Source organism: Artibeus jamaicensis, unplaced genomic scaffold (assembly GCF_021234435.1).
Source record: "Artibeus jamaicensis isolate MK-2021 breed Jamaican fruit bat unplaced genomic scaffold, CSHL_Jam_final contig_1998, whole genome shotgun sequence".
Classification (NCBI taxonomy): domain Eukaryota; kingdom Metazoa; phylum Chordata; class Mammalia; order Chiroptera; family Phyllostomidae; genus Artibeus; species Artibeus jamaicensis.
Window position 1 is genome coordinate 21,257,762 of NW_026521407.1, and position 17,031 is coordinate 21,274,792.

At 47.4% G+C, this 17,031-nt stretch overlaps 1 protein-coding gene across 4 annotated transcripts in view; it reads right to left on the reverse strand.

Annotated features, from left to right (window-relative positions):
- The window catches only part of SLC39A11 (solute carrier family 39 member 11), a 337,009-nt gene that overhangs the window by 250,604 nt on the left and 69,374 nt on the right, over positions 1–17,031 (reverse strand). For 3 of the 4 annotated variants that reach the window (XM_037128090.2, XM_037128089.2, XM_037128087.2), the window contains exons 1-3: positions 13,384–13,473; positions 9,794–9,912; positions 5,754–5,792 (exon numbers count right to left, since the gene is read on the reverse strand). In XM_037128090.2, coding sequence (XP_036983985.1) covers positions 5,754–5,792; positions 9,794–9,901 — 147 coding nt within the window. In that variant the 5' untranslated portion in view covers positions 9,902–9,912; positions 13,384–13,473. Of the gene's footprint in view, positions 1–5,753; positions 5,793–9,793; positions 9,913–13,383; positions 13,474–17,031 lie in introns of those variants that run through there. The other variant, XM_037128088.2, reaches the window with a different exon arrangement.

The window sequence follows — 17,031 nt, forward strand, 5'->3', positions numbered from 1 at the left end:
CTGGAATATGCATATTTCGATGCATGTATGACACATGGGTAAACTTAGGCAAGATGGACTATAAAAACATGTCACCTCTGTGCAAGGTGTTTACAGTGGGACCCCAATCAACAGAGGCTGGTTTTCCCTTTTTCAAAATATTTATTCAGAGCACATCAGAGTTATGCGGAGGAAGCAGCGTCTTCAAGACAGTTGCACTATGGCACAGTTAGCTGTCCCGACACTTGGTGAGTGAATAATAGAAATTCTCCAAGGCTCCTGCTGAGGGCTAACCCTGGTGACCTCTGGAAAACAAGGGGCACAAGCAAGCAGGCTTTCTTCTTCTTTTTTTTTAACTTTAAAAACATCTGAATTTTTAGGCATTGAACTCTGTGACTAGAGATGACACATCAGAATTCTCTAGATCAGGGTTTCTCGGCTTGGCACCACTGACACTGGAGCCGGAAGATTTGGGGGAGGGGGGTGGGAGGTGCTCTCCTGTGCATGGCGGGGTGTTCAGCAGTATTCCTGGCCTCTGCCCACTAGATGCCAGGTGTGACGACCAACATGGCAAATGGCCCCTGGGGGGCAAAATCGCCCTTGGTTGAGGACCTTTGTCCCAGACAACAGATTAGCTACGTTAAATATACATCATCCCGTGAGAAATACAAGCAATTATTACGGCTCAGGCCACCTGGACCCTACTGCCTTTCCCTAGATTGGGAAGCTTTTGTGGGAATCCACTCCTAGTCACCAGCGCCCCTGAGATTTCCTGAGTTTGAGTCCCACCTGCCTCCCACGTCTTGCTTTGACTTTCTGTATTGGGTGACCTGCCAGGACTCATTCTGTGCAACCCACTCAAATTCAAGGTCAATTTTAGAAAAGCAAATGGCTTTATACTCTGATAAAAAAAACATAAACAACTTTTAGAATCTTTTTTTTTCTACCAACTACTTTAAAAATCAAAAGCAAAACTATTTTAGATCCTCACAGTTAGGTAAACAAGATGATACATTGGTCCAATGATGTTTTTAAGGAAGTAACATCTTAAATGTTTGTGTTCTGATGCTCCCAAATTTATTCTTACATGTGCTAAGGACAAATACACTGTTTTTATTTCTTCATCTCCTTTTTGTTTTTGCCTTTGGTGATGTAAATCTTACAACGGCTTGTGGCCTGAAAGAGTATAAAGTACAACAGGTGACCCCAACACCTGTTCAGAAGCATGAAGGCAGCACAAAACAAAAAAGTTTCAGTGTGCCCCCAGGAGAATCTTGAAAAACTAGGTACCCCAGCACTCATTTTGAACTCGACATTTAAAAGGCTTTCATCTAAGTTTATGGAGTTGCAAAAGATATCATTTCTGGCATATAAATACTGATGTATTTCAACAGAACTGCTGGATCGGGACCTCCTATGCACCTAACCAGCACAGGGGTTTGGCTCCCACCACTATCCACCTAAAAGTTCACATAAACTAAGCCGTGCACTTATGTTTTGTGCACTTTTCTGTCCATGGGTTACATTCTACCACACCAAAATGCACAGGTGAGCTCCCCTCAGAAGTCAAAAAATGTACATCATTCCTTTTTTCCAACTTCTATTTAATTACATTTCCCCACAGACTTTTATCCTAGAGCAACTCATATTTTAGCATAAAGTCTATTATTGATTTCTTTATCATATGTGCTTTTAATATGTTTATATATATTTCAATTAAATTTTAAAAAATTTTCTGTGAGCCTAGGGCTCTAACTGCTTAAATAACAATTTTCCTGGATTGAGTTACCATTAACGGCTACTGGTGGTAGAGAATAGATTCATAACAACAAAGTTATAACACATGAACATTAAAAAGTAAAATACTCTTGGAAATGCAAATTTTCAAGGATGAGGGGCTTTTTTTCTTGGTGTTTTTTTTTCAATTCACTCATATATCCATGAATAAATATTAAGTGGTCATGGGTAGAAAGAGACAGAGTTAGGCATCAATTAATTTTTTTTTTGTTTTATTTTCTTTTAACAGATGGGGTCCAGCCAAGATGGAGGCATAGGTGGAAACACTGTACCTCCTTACACAACTAAGTTTATGAACAACTAATATTTAAAAACCAGAACGCAACCAAAACAGAGAGAAAATTAAACTGTACAGAAGCCTGACAACAACAAACCATTCAGCCAGACTGGTAAGAGGGGTGGAGTCAGCAGCTGGCAGAGTGGGGTTGCACAGGAAAAAGTGGCCAGACCAACCCAGGCACGCAGGCCACAGTTGACAGATCCCCAGCATGGGGTAGCAACGGGCAGACCCAGTAAGGGCACAAGGCAGCTGGCTGACCACGGTCACACAGTCACGCACAGATAAACCAGGCAAAGGAGCAAGCAGTAAGACAGACCACACAACCCAGGGCCCCAGCGCCAAGAAATAAAACCTAAAAGCACGAATTGGAAAAATTTTCAGGGGTCGAGGTGCCAGGAGAGGCTCCCAGGCTCACAGAGAGTTCGTTGGAGAGACCCACAGGGTTCAGGAGGGTACACAAGCCCACAACTCTGGGAACCAGCACCGGAAGGGCCCAATTTGCTTGTGGAAAGCGGCAGAGGGGAGCAAAATCCAAGAGAGAGCAGAAAAAAACGCCATTGCCCCTCTCTGACCCCGCCCCCACATACAGGGTCACAACCCAGTGACTGGGTCGCCCCACCCTGGTGAACACCCAAGGCTCCGCCCCTCATACGGAACAGGCATGAACAGACCAAAACATTATGGCTCAAGAAGAAGAACAGCTCAAAGCCCCAGAGCCAATACTTCTAAGCGACCAAGAGATAGCCAACCTACCACATGCACAGTTCAAAACACTGGTGATCAGGATGCTCACAGAACTGGTTGATTTTAGTCACAGATTAGATGAAAAAATGAAGACTTCACTAAGTGAAATGAAGTAAAATGCACTGGGAACCAATGGTGATGGGAAGGAAACTGGAACTAAAGTCAATCGAGTGGACCAGAAGAAAGAAAAAAATGACCAAACACAAAACAATGAAGAAACAATAATGCAAAAAAAAAACGAGGAGAGGATTAGGAACCTCCAGGACATCTTTAAACGTTCCAACATCCAAATTATAGGGGTACCAGAAAGGGAAGAGGAAGACCAACAAGTGGAAAACTTTTCTGAATAAATAATAAAGGAGAACTCCCCCAATCTGGCAAAGGAAATATACCTCCAGGAAGTCCAGGAAGCTCAGAGTCCCAAAGAAGTTGGACCCAAGGAAGAACACACCAAGACACATCATAATTACATTAGCCAAGATTAAAATGAAGCAGAGAATCCGAGAAGCAGCAAGAAATAAGGGGACAGTCACCTACAAAGGAGTTCCCATCAGATTGTCAGCGGATTTCTCAAAAGAGACCTTACAGCAAGAAGGGGCTAGAAAGAAGTATTCCAAGTCATGAAATTCAAAAACCTACATCCAAGATTGCTCTATCCAGCAAAGCTCTCATTTAGAATAGAAGGACAGATAAAGTGCTTCTCAGATAAGATCAAGTTCAAGGAGTTTATCATCACCAAGCCCTTATTATATGAAATGTTAAAGGGGCTTATCTAAGAAAAAGAAGATAAAAAATACGAACAGTGAAAGGACAGCAAACTCACAGTTATTAATTAATAACCACACCTAAAACAAAAGCAAACTAAGAGGACAGATAAATCAGGAGCGGAACCATAGAAATGGAGATCACATGGAGGGTTAGCAACAGGGGAGTGGGAGAGAAGGTACAGAGAATAAGTAGCATAGACGGTGGGGAGAAAATAGACAGGGGGGAGGGCAAGAATAGTATGGGAAATACAGAATCTAAAGAACTTATGACACATGGACATGAAGTAAAGGGGGGGAATGGTGGGGAAGGGGTGTGCAGGGTGGAGAGGAATGAAGGGGGGGAAATGGGACAACTGTAATGGCGTAATCAATAAAATATATTTTAAAAAAAGAAAAAAAAAAGAACATGGGAAAAAGTGGATAGTTTGTTATAGCATTATCATTTTGTTCTTTGAACTCTTTCCAAGTGACAGGCCCAAAGTCCCACTGTGCTCCATCACAAAAAATTACGTTTAAGGATCTCTCTGTTCACAATTTGATTAGATTCACATCAAAGGACAGGGCAGCATCCGGACTGCTCCAGGACTCGTGCCCAGTGATCGGCAATAAGCGGCCTGCACTTTCTCCACACCTACACCAACACAAACATGCCAGGGGTCCCTGTTTATGCGTGGAGACTGTGCTCCCCAGGGCAGGACAAAAGGCAAGAATGTGTCTTTCTTTTGTGAAATGGGAGTGGGTCACTGTGTGAGGAAACCTGGGAAAGGAAAACCAGTTGTCAGGGTGCCTGAGGCAGAACAGCTTTGGGAAACAGAGCAGACCTGGGAGCTGTGTACCTGGGAACTGACTCTGTGAACCCTCTCGGTGCACCTGTGTAACACCTGGCGCACCTCCACGTGCTCGCAAACGCAGAGACCAGTCCGACAGCTGCCGACTTAGAGGACTTCCGGGAGGTCGCACCCCCAGACTAGTTTTTGCAGATCACGACTATCAAAACAGGAGAAAGGAACTAAATCCTGATCTGGCCAAAAGGGAAAACTCACTGCACACCTTCTGAAGTGACTCACACCAACGGAATACACGGAACCACTGTGACATGCTCATACCCAGGAAATGGCATCCGAATTAAACAAGCCTCTCGGTCCCACGCTGAGCTTGCAGGAGATGTGGCGGACAGAGGGACAAGTTGTACCGCTGTGCCAAGGAAGCAATCAGCCAAATTCCGAATGTGGGACATTCAATAGACAGTGGGTGTAGTTTTTCTTAACAAATTACCACCATGGGGAAAAAATGGGACTGTTAGAGAATAAAAAAGATTCAAAAGATGTAACAATCAAATTCAATATGAAACCCCTGTTTGAATCTCAATTCTAACAAAACCATTTTAAAGACTTTATTTATTTTTTAGACAGAGGGGAAGGGAGGGATGTGGACCTGGCCCACAACCAGGCATGTGTCCTGACTGGGAATCAAACCAGTGATACGTTGGTTCTCAGGCTAGCACTCAATCCACTGAGCCACACCAGCCAGGGCTTAACATAACCATTTTAGAAGACACCCTTTAAAAAAAATGGAGATGTGAATGTAGACTGGGTATGGGATTACAGATAGTGTCAGGGTGATTGTGCTTAAAAAAGAACAGGTCATTCAGGTCAACAGGGATGTGCACTGAATTTACAGATGCAATTACATATCTGGGATCTGCTTTTACAAACTATTCCAACTTCCCAAGAAAGTCGGGGAAGACAGATGAAATGAGATTAACAAAAGATCAATACTGATTGAAGCTGAGTGGCAGTACCTGGGGTGCATCACAGAATTCTCTACACTTTTTTTACATGTTTGAAAATGTCTGTAATAAAAGGTGCTCTATGAGGGAAGAGGAAGAGAGAAAGAGAAGTTTAACTAGTCCCAGCAAAGCCCCGTGGTATGCCCTTCCTAAATATTTATCTTATTTTACAAGTCCTCAGGCAGCTGCCCAAGGAGCCTCTTTCACTGTCTAAAGAGAGGCAGGGGCACTGAATACACTGGAAATACACAGGGTCAGTGATCAGGGGGAGGCCTTAGCACCTGCGCATCAGAGATGCATCCTGGTCACACGGAGAGAGAGACTGGAAATACCGTGCAGCAGGGAAATGTCAGAGTAAACATGTCTCAATTTATTCCCCCTATAACATGCTACTTACCCCTGCAGCAAAGCCAAGACTTCCATCTAAGATCCGCCTCTGAAAATGAAAACAGGATGTTTCAGTTTCTAAGGGATATTTTCCAGAACGAGAGGAAACCATTACCCCAAAGAGGGCCACGTGAATAGAGTGGACCATGCCTGAGTTTCCAAACTTGCCGGGAAGCCTGGATCCAAGCCTTTATAAAATGGACCAAAAAAATCAGGGGAACAAAATTTTTTAAACTTCCATCCATCCCACAGTCAATCAGAGTCTTCTTTCAGTGTAGTACACAGTTTGCATTGGCCCACGTGCTGCCTCTTACTCTCTCTGTGAATTATGACTACGACCTTTAGTAAGTAGCTGGCCTAAAAGATGGAAATTGACAAGTGCTGGCAAGGAGCATGCAGACCAACCAAAACCCTCCCACGCTGCTGGTGGGGGTGCAAGCTGGCACAGCCACTGGCAGTGACCACAGGCACAGCCTATGACCCAGCAGTGCCACTCCTGAGTAATTACCTAACCCCAACACAGGCACAAAGTCCCCAAAAACACATGTACAGGAATGCTCTTAGCAGCGCTGTTTGTGAGCGCCAAAAAACCAGAAACTACCCATGTAGACACATCAATTAGGATATATTCATACAGCAGAATACCATATGGCAAGGAGAACACACACAAAATATATATGAATGGAGCTCACAGTCAGGCAGGGGCATCCAGTAAATTGCAAAATAAATAGGGTGAAATCAGCCAGACACCAAAGAGCTCACACTATATGATTACTCCATTTACAATGTATAAAAACAGAGAAAACTACTCTCCACTGTCAGAGACCAGGAGAGGGACTGCCTTTCATTGGTGGTTGGGGTGTGGGTCGTGACTAAACGAGAACCTAAAAGGACTGCGGGTAGAGGGCGGGCGGCAGGCGCTGGTAACTGTTCTAGTGCTTGATCTGGGTACCACTGTATTTTCGGGGGCATTTGTGAAAAACTATCAGGCTGCACACTTATAAAATGTGCTTTTTCTACATGCAGCTTATCTTTCAGTCAAAAGTTTTTTAAAGAAGTGGCCTAAATTAGGGATGTCATCTATAACCACGTGAACACATTACGGGCACGTTGAGGCATCAGTCAGCTGATCCGTGAGACTCCTGCTGAGGTCTGGGGAGATGGAACCACCAAGTCGGTCACCTCCAGCCACAGCAGCCTCTTCCTCCCTCTGAGTGACTATGGGCTGGAGGGAAGGCTTTGACCCCAGTGAGCCATACAAATGACATTCTTCTCTAGGCACGCCATGACAAAAGCCCCGTCAATCTAACTGGTTAATTTAATCAAGCCGGACAGATAATAATAAAGAAGTCGGATAAAACCATCCTATTGGCATTCATCTGGATCTCCAAAGAAGAAACACTATACTTTTTTCTAAGGTCAATAAATCTGTTATTCTACTTTTAGACATTTATTTCAAGGAACTAAACAGATATGTGCTCAAAGATTTGTGTTCATTGTAACACTCTCTAAAAGAAAAAAGGACATAACCTAATTGTCCAGCAGTTGGGGGGCAGATAAATAAATTTCAGCACAACTTTATGAAGGGGTACTATCTAGCCATTTATGTAATCCATGTAACCAAAATAACCAGAGCAATCAAAAAACCACTTAGGGGTATGGAGATGCTTATGGTATCAACTGAGAAAAGCTGATTATAAAACATTACATGCAATTTGAGCCCTATTATATAAAGAAAATAGACATGTATATACTTATGCATATTCAAATGCAACTGAACAAATTTGAACAAATGATTTTTCCTTTCTGAGTAGATTAGAAATTTTTGTAATTATTTCTTTAAGCTTTTCCATATTTTACAAGTTTCCTAGAATTAAAATATGATTCTTAGGTCAGGAAAACCAATTCTGAGTAAAGCTACCCCAGTGCTGATAATAGAGGACAGACGTCTAAGTGTCTCCTGTCTCAAATGACCCTCCCTGTAGCCCCAGTTTCAGCTGGGTGAAAACAGCTGGGGGATGGAGCACACCTGTGGACTCACACCTACTGTGGCCTTCGTCTCCCCGGCCCACTCACACCTCCTGTGCAGGAAGGGTTAACACAGCCCACCTGAGCCTACTCTCTTTGGAAGGTCCTGCTTTCAAGGCTGGTCTCGGGCTGCCTTCTGGGAACCAGGAACTGCAACTGCTCCCTCCTTTCCCTAACCGATAAGGATGGGTCACTGCGCCTGTTCTATAAACACTGCAATTTACACGGGACACCTGCTTTCCCTCTGTGAGTCTGCAATGTGAACGGCAGCAGCAGCTGGTGCCCATAAAAACCTGTCTCTAATGGGCGCCACTGTGCAGACACATCACCACAGTGCTGGGGAAGGCCCACAGGAGGGCCGGGGCATCAGAAGCCTGTGCACACATTTCTCCAGACTCCGCCTGTCTTTCCCTTGCTGCCCTTGTTATGTGTCCTTTTACTGTAATAGATCTTAGGTAGGGGGACAACTACACGCTGAGTCCTGTGGGTCCTCCTAATGAATCAGCTATGTAGGTGATCTTGGGGACCCCCTATATGCCTCCACAGAGGGAAAGGTCTTAGCAATTCCTCTTCCTGACCTGAGTGGGTACCTGCCCAGCCCCAAGGGGAAGGAGGCCCCTCTGGGATGGATCCCCACTTCTGAGGAACCCACAGCACTGGCCAGGGCCACACAGGGCTATGAGGTTCTACTCAACACAGCACGGCATTTAATTCAACTCTCAACGGCCAGCTAGACCCCAGCTAGTGCGACTCAGACCTTTCCTTCTCAAAGCAAAAGAATCTGGTAAAGGAGAAAACATGGGCTGCTCGGCCCCTGAAGGGCACCAGAACAGGATCCCGGGAAACCTGGTGTGGCTGTCATGAAAAAGGAGGGGGTCAGGGAATCTGGAGCCCTCTCCTCCGGCTCCTGGGTGTCTCTCACTCAGGGGCTGGGTATCGAATGTCTTCACTACAATGGACAGTAACCTGGGTTCGGGGTTGTGTGTCTTGAGTTCCAAGCCTCTGATGGCCTCCAAACACCCACTCAGGAGGGAGGAGAGTGCAGCAGGGGAGGTCTGATCTTATCGCTGACATTGATACCTGCTCTACCGGTCTCCAACACAGCAGTGACTCGCTTGCCAACTTCCTAGACATGTTTTAGTTTCCAGGTACGCCTCCCAGCGTGTTTGACTAGATCTTAAATCACTTACTCGCTTAGCACTCCTATAATTTCTAAGGCTGCATTCACCAAGTTACCCATGGACCACTCTAGGCCTGGGGATGGAGGGAATCAAGGAATGAAGAAGCATAAGGAACTCAGGCCCAGGAGGAGAGGGTTGATGTATGTGGAATATGTGTTGGGGGGAGCGTGGGGTGTGGGTGGGAGTGTGACAGTATGTGTGGACTGTGTAGGAGGGATTAGGATAGGAGGAGGGACAGATGTGGGCGTATGGGAGACACGGTGGTGCATGGCGTGCAGGGGTGAGTAAGGTGGGTGAGGGTGGGGTGGGTGGGTGGGTGGGTGCTGGATCCGAGTGTATTTATCCAAAAGGGGTTGGGGGAGGGAATGAAGAGCCCTGGATTTGGAGTAAGAGAGAGGGAACAGACACCCCTCCTTTCCCCCAGGTCTCTCCACCATCCCAGCTAACTCAAGGCCACAGGGAAGAACAGTACAACCCAAACCTACTGTTCTTCTTCAGCCATGCGCATCACCACCTGCACCAGGCCCTGAAGAGACTGGATGGAAGATGGAAATCGGGCAGGGGCTCCAGGAGGCTGAATCACTGGGTTTCCTACCCCCTGCTCCCTCGGAATAGGGAGGGGAGAGAAAGCAGTATGGGGGCTACAGACACCTGCTCTCCAGACCTGGTAGGGAGAAGGGGAGCAAATGAGAGGACAGAGGACAATCCTCACCCACAACCTGGAAGTGTGGCCAGTGGCATTCAAGACTCTGCCACCCTGCTGGGAAGAGTGGAGATGTTCCAGAGCCTGCTAAGAGAGTCCCCACGAACTCCCAGAACCAAATCAAGACAACTCACTCACCTGTCCACTAGAGAACACGAACACGAGAGCCGCCCCAGCTGCCGTCATTCCCCAGGTGAAGAAGGTCCCCAGCAAGGCCTGGAACACAGTGCTGTAGCCTTGGAGCATGCTGGATACGGCTGTGTGCAGAGGAACAAGAGACGGTTAGTGCCAGCGGTCCCCTCCGGTGACACGCCGATGTTCTAAGGCGTCCTAACCCCTTCTACCTGAGCTGGCCTCTGTCTGGGTTGGTCTATGCACCTGTCCACCATGCTGCCCCTCAGTGAAATCATCTAATTCTGGAAGGAGAGACATGGGGACACCTAGAGAGACACCAGGGGAGAAGATACCATGAAAGAGGTTAAAACATCGGGAAATAGTTCCAAAGAGAAGCTCAAAGAATGTGAACTATTAAGCCTGGAGGAAGGGAGGGTCTGATTGCAGCCTTTCACCTTTCACCTACATCTCCTGCCCCTGCCAATCATTGTCCATCTTCTCCAAATACTGGTGACCAGCTCAGGTTCCCCATGAAACTCATCCAGCTAAGTCCTGATCCAACCTACAATAGCTCCCCATGAAAGCTCCTGTGGTGGCTCCCGTGGTCTGCCAAGGGCATACTCCATTAACTGAACTTCAACTAGCCCAGCAACAATTCAAGCCTGTGTCCCCATTACCACTATGGCCTAAGTGGGCACCAACTCAACCGAATTATTGATGGCACCTGGGACAAGCCCCACACGGTCCTGCTCCAAGTCCTTCTTCACACAGTTCCCTTCCAGAATGCCTTCCTTCCCCGCCTCCAGTCACCTGATCCAGAGCATCCTCTGTTGCCTACCTAATGCCAACATATGCCAACTTCAATTCCATGCTTTTCCAATCCCTCACCACACCTGTCACTGCACATGTGCACATCTTTGGTCCCTTCTTTGTGAGGGCTTGCCTCCTTCAACTTTTACATCATTAGCTGCTTAAGAACAGGAATTATGCTTTTTCACATTTGGCACACCAGTACATAGGGCTTCTGGCCGCCAAAACTCAATTATTTGTGGCACCTTGGACAGCTTACCTCGATAGGACACTCAGCGAGAACAAGAAACAGAACTAAAAGTAAAATGCCCCCAGCCAACCACTAAAGCTGAAGTTACACCACTGCCCACCAAGGAACATACTGGAAGGCTCATTCCCTCATTTTTGCTCAGAGAGCTTCCTCTACACTTGAGCATGTTTTAAATCCTAGGTCTAAAATGATAGGGAGTTAGACTCTTGCTGTGGAAAATTACAGGGCAGAGAAACCCATTTGTTGAAAAGCCCTGTGTTCTGGTACACAAACATTGGGGCCAAGGGCCTCCTCATCTCAAAGAGCTCATTCAGCTCCTCACTGGTCGTCCAGCACCCACAGGGCTGGACACAGCCCCATTGGGCTTAGCCCTGCCAGGCCCCAGAGCTCTGTGAGGAGCCAGCAACCCTGGGCAAGAAACGCTGGCTCTGTTGACCCTGGAAGGAAACTGTGACAGAGGCTGTCAGAGGCTCTCAGGCCCTGGGGCTCAAGATTCAAACCTAGTAAGGCTGTGGGTCCAGGTAAACCCAGATAAGCCCAGGTGAGCCTGGGTGAACCCTGGCTTGACCCTGGTGCCAGGAAACCTCTAGGACGGATGGCATCTATGGATTCAGACTGTGTCTCCATAAACTAAATGGAACTCAGGATGCTGACTGCACCAAATAAAAAAAAAAAATCAGCCCTGGCTGGTGTAGCTCAGTGGATTGAGCACTGCTCTGGAAACCAAAGGGTCGCAGGTTCGATGCCCAGTTCAGAGTATATGCCTAGGTTGGGGGCCAGGTCCCTGGTAGGGGGAACATGAGAGGCAATCACACATTAATGTTTTTGTCCCTCTTTTTCTGCCTCCCTTCCCCTTTCTCTAAAAATAAATAAAATCTTTTAAAATTTTATTTAAAAAACACCCCCTTTTACATAGTCATCCTGTTAAGTCACCTTAAAAAGAGTGGTTTGTGTTTGTTTTTAAAACTAGACATCTGGATCATGACAACCACCTTTCTATGTCTAGCTGCCTGTGGATAAAATTTCAAACAGCGTTTACAAAGAAAGGCACAGAGCTATCATCTTCTTTGTATTTATCACCCAAGGCAGGTCATTAAAAAAAAAACAAAACGAAAAAGCAGTATTGAATGTGCCTTTTACCAACTACAGAAAAGAAGAAACCATTTGCATTTGCCAAAAGGCCAAAGTCAAAGTGGGTTTGGTTTTGGAAACTTGTGGGTGTTTGCGGGGGCTAGTCGGAGGGAACACACTCTTCCAAGCCTGTGCATTTACAGCTGACACCCTGGGACATAAAAGGGGCACATGGGGAAAACCAAGGGCACCATCCCAACAGTTGCAGCGTTTATCCTTGGCCATGCAAGACCAGCGCCTCTTGGGGAAGTTTCTTCCCTTTGCTGCCTTAAGAGGGGTGGTCTGAGAATCAGCAGCGCCGGTCCCTCTTGGGAGCTAGTTAGAAATGCAGAACCTCAGGCCCTACCCTAGACTTGTTGAATCGGAATCTGCATTTTATCAAGTCTTACACACATTAAAGTGGAAAGCCCTGTTCTAAAACTAGAACAACTTCGACGAGACCCAGAACTTAGAAGGGGATTCTGCTGTCCAGTGAGGGATTGGCAAGGCAAACATAGAGCCCCAAGATAAGTTTTCTCCAGTAGCCTTGTAGGGACAGGGCACAGCAGCCCCTGCACCTCAAAAGCAGCTTCCACAGTGGGGCCCAGACTTCCTCGTGAGCTGGATGTTGATACATAAACCTTGATTAGATTGCAAGGGGGAGGAGGTTCTCTGCTCAGCCCAACTTCAAAGATGCCACCACCACCCACAGGTGCGCACTGTACTACAGCAGCACCTGAGGCGCTCCTGGTTGACCCAGGTTTTCTTTCTTTTCTCTCCCTTTTAAGCCCGTTGCTGTGCTTCCAAGACTCAGGTGCAAGATGTTGATGAAGCTGCAGGGCAGAAACAGCACTTAAGGCAAGTGCACATACAGGCCCTGGCTCCACTAAGGGAACCCAGAAAAATGATTCGGGCTTGGGCTGCTACGGACGTGTAAAAGTTCTCCAGCAGCTCGCTACTCAAAGTGGTCCGCAGACCGACTGACCTGGCTCTGGTTGGAAATGCACAATCTCAGGCCTGTAGCATCTTAACCAGATCCCAAGTCAAGTTCCAGAGGTCCTGCTGACCCCCAGGGCCGGGGGGAGGGGACAGAGAGCGGCCGGAATTGTAACCACCTTGCTCCCAGGGCTCCAATGTCGCCACACGCCCTCCGTGAAGCGCTGAATGAAGAGGACCTTGGAGAACCACTGACAAAGGAAGGCAGGACCGCACCCCCCAGCTTGCCTGGGAGAGGCGACTGGGGGCAGGTGGGTCCGGGGGTGTTATTCTCCGTCCTCAGCCACCTGCCGATGCGCCCAGCTTCCCCTCGACCCCCTCCAGTCCCTAGACACTCCCTTCTGAATTCCGTGTTGCCCTTCCGAGTCCCACACACTGGCCCTGATGGCCCCGGACCCCGGGCCTTTGGCCCAACCGAAGATGCTGAAGGAGAGAAAAGCCGACTCACTACGGTGCCCTCTCAAGCCCCCACTCCACTTCCATCAGCCCCCGCTGCCGCTCGCGCGCCGGCTCCACTCCCGAAGTCACTTCCTGCTTCCCTCCCCGCACACGTGTCCCTACGCCCACCAGGCCCCGCCCCTCCCTGCTGTGACTGGCAGATCCTGCAGGGAAGATAAATTCTCTGGTTCACAGTCTCTGCAGGCTCAGGAACAGATGGGGCGGGTAGACCAGAGCTATGGGGCCAGGCGGAAAGGATGTTATGCATGTATAAGCCTTGGTAGTCTTATCTGAAGCCACAGAAACCCGAGGAAACAGACTGTGTAAGATCCCTGATATCATTTATGTCACAGCAGAGTCCCACGCCCTGAGGGAGCAGATCAGAAGGTGTTTGAGAGGGTCTGAGGAGTTGGGGTGGGGGGAGGCTGGGATCTCCCACTATCAGCATCCATTCCCTAGGTCAATGACCCTCAAACCACAATTCCCGACAAGGTCACCAGGAGCGATGTCAAAACACAGAAGGCAAGCACCATCAGAAGTTCTGGTTCTGGGAGTCTGGGTCTGGCCCGAGGTTTTCTGTTCTGAACTAGGAGTTGCTGGGATCACTATGAGAATCAGTGCTCCAGCTCAAGAACTTTGCTCTCAGAGCCTTCTATAAAAAGACCATAGAGAGCCCTGGCTGGTGTGGCTCAGTGGATTGAGCACCGGTCTGTGAACCAAAGGGTCGCAGGCTCCATTCCCGGTCAGGGCACATGCCTGGGTTGCAGGCCAGGTCCCCAGTGGAGGGGTATGGGAGAAGCACCCACACATTGATATTTCTCCCTCTCTTTCTCTCTCCCCTCCCCCTCTCAAAAATAAATAAAATCTTAAAATAAATTTTAAGAAAAAAGACCAGGGAGTACAATTGCTAGATTTAGCCAAAAATTTAAAAAGATATTTGGTGAAATTTACATTTTAAATAAACAAGTAATTTTTTAGTGTAAGGTTGTCCTGTGCAATATTTGGGACATACTATACTAAACCTCTTTCATATTTGTTGTTTATCAGAAATTCAGATTTAACTTGGCATCCTGTATTTTATCTGATGATCCTATCAGAGAGTAATGGGGACAGAAAAACCTCCCGTCATCACGCGGCCATGACCAGAGGGTCCTATAGGAGGAGGCCTTTTCTGTCCAGCAGAAGCTGGTCATTCATGCTGAGGGTGGCTCCATATCCATGCACTGCATCAGGAAGAAGGCATTCTCACTGTAGGGTGGTCTCTGCCCTCAGGCACTTGTCAAACCAGGGAGAGCACCAGACCAGCTGTCTTGGTCAGCTTAGGGTACCCTAAGAAATGTTTCTGTTGTATATAAGCTACCCAGTTTGTGGGATCTTGTTATAGCAGCATGAACAGATGGCAACATCCCACTTTACAGATAAGAAAACTGAGGCTCAGGAAGGCTCTTTAGTGACCCCGGGTTGACAGAATAGTGTAGGAAACCAAACCCGGCTGACTCCAGAGATGGTATTGGGATGCTCAGTGCTCACAGCATGGGACTCAACACCATGATCAGCAGACCCTTTCACTTTCCTTAAACCACACCAGTCCCTAAAGTGGGGTACCCAATGCCCAAGAGACAAATCAAACCATTTACCATCTTTCCCCATGCCCCCCACCCCCAGCACACACATAAATACACACCAACCCAAACTGCCTGTCTTTCTCACATTCCCTTATTGTAAGAAGCACCAGAGTGTTGACCAAAAAAAAAAAAAATGTAGTTTCCTTAAAGCTAAGTGCACTGGCTCTTCTCTCCAGCCCACCGCCAGCCCATCCCTAGTTCTCTCCTACCGGGCAAACTGTCCTGCAGCCTCCATAAGTTGGGAGAGGGTTGGAGGGATAGAGTGTGCAAGATCAGACCAGAGCACTGGCTCACTAAAGGGTGGCAGGGTGCTTCGCAGACAGGAGGGCTGCCTCCCAAGTATGGAAAGGTCGTAAAATTAACTGATCTTGACGATCAGTGAAGGAACCCTGGGGCAGCAGAACAGTGGCCCTTTCCAGAAGAATCACCTCCCCCTGAGCATTGGAATGGGTGAGCAAAGAGGTAGCAGCTTCATCTTAGAAAGTGCTGGAGAGATGGAGAAGAGATGGGAGCTGGGCACAAGTGATCCCAGCCAGGTGAGTTCATTTTTGCTCCTCTTGTTCTCTCTCATTTTCACTCTCCTTCTCTCCCTTCTCCTTCTCCTTCCTCTCTCTCTCTCTCTCTCTCCCCCTTCCTCCTTTTCTCCCTTCCTGTCTCAGATGACATTTCTCTTAGGAAGTAATGTACTAATTGAGTACAGACTTTGGAATCTAACAGCCTAGAAGGAATCCCAGCTTAGCACATGACTTTTCTTGGACAAATTCCTCAACCTGCCCCAGCCTCCATTTCCCCATTCTGAGCCTGGGAATAATAATGAGTATTCTCTTCAGGTTACTGTAACTGCACCCAACACCCAGCCCAGTACCCATCATGGCAGCCTGAATGATTAGTTGCCCTCAACCCTCTCTCATTCATTCACTCATTCATTCATTCACTCAAGAGATGTTTCGTGAGGCTCTGTTCTGTGTCAGGTGCTCTGCTGGACCCTGGTGTGTGCAGAGTCAATGAACACACGTGGCTTTGCCTCCCCACCCTTTCATTTCTTTGCCATCCCTGAAGTCTGACCACTGAGGCATCAGGAGCACTGAGATAAGCCTGGGAGCCCGGGGCAGCCAGTTCAACAGTGTGGGTGATAAACTGCCCACCCACCAAAATGGCATTCAGATATGCTGATGGGATCCTAGAAGTAAAACCAATAGGCAGTTTATAGGAGTGTTATTGAAATGTAAAGAAGGGTTTGTTGTTTCATTTCGGGGATTTTTTTTAAGTACCCCCCCCACCCATATAGCCAGAATCCATCTACTTCTCTCCATCCCCTCTGCTGCCACCTTTGCCCAAAATAACAGTTCTGACTCCTCATCATGCCTGATTAATTTTTCTGGTTCCCCATTGTGCATCCCCCAAACAGTCCATTCTTCATACCACAGCCAGAGTAATTTTTTAAAGATACAAGTCCAATCACATTGGTCTGCTACTGCAAACCCTTGGAGAGCTCTCCATTGCCCTCGAACTCAAGCTCCCTCCCTTCATCTATGAAGCCCTATGTGGCCTGGCTGTGCTCACTCTGGATCACTGTAGCCCTTCCTTACTCTGCGTCAGCCAGGCTTGTCTGCCTTCTGTGTGAACACCATGCTTACTCCCTCCTCAGGGCCTTAGCACTTGCTGTTCCTTCTGGAACACATCCTAGAACCTCTACCTGGAGCATCTGTCTCCAGAAACTTCAACTGGATAGATCCTTCTTGTCACTTGGATCTCAGCAGAGGCCTTCCTTGAACACTCACTCTAGCATTGACCTTCCAAGCCCTTCTTCACTCTCTTCATGGCACTTCTTGGTATCTGACACTCTTATTTATTCAGTCCCCTTCTACTGCAAGTTCTGTGACAGCAGTACTCTGTCTGCCTTTTGCCCATATTGTGTCCCTAGCACATGGCACATAGTAGATGTTCAGCAGTTACTGAATAGGTAAGTCTCTCAGATCCAAAAATATTATTTGTTGGTTGCACTGTTCATATTGAAGGCCTTCCTGACAGTT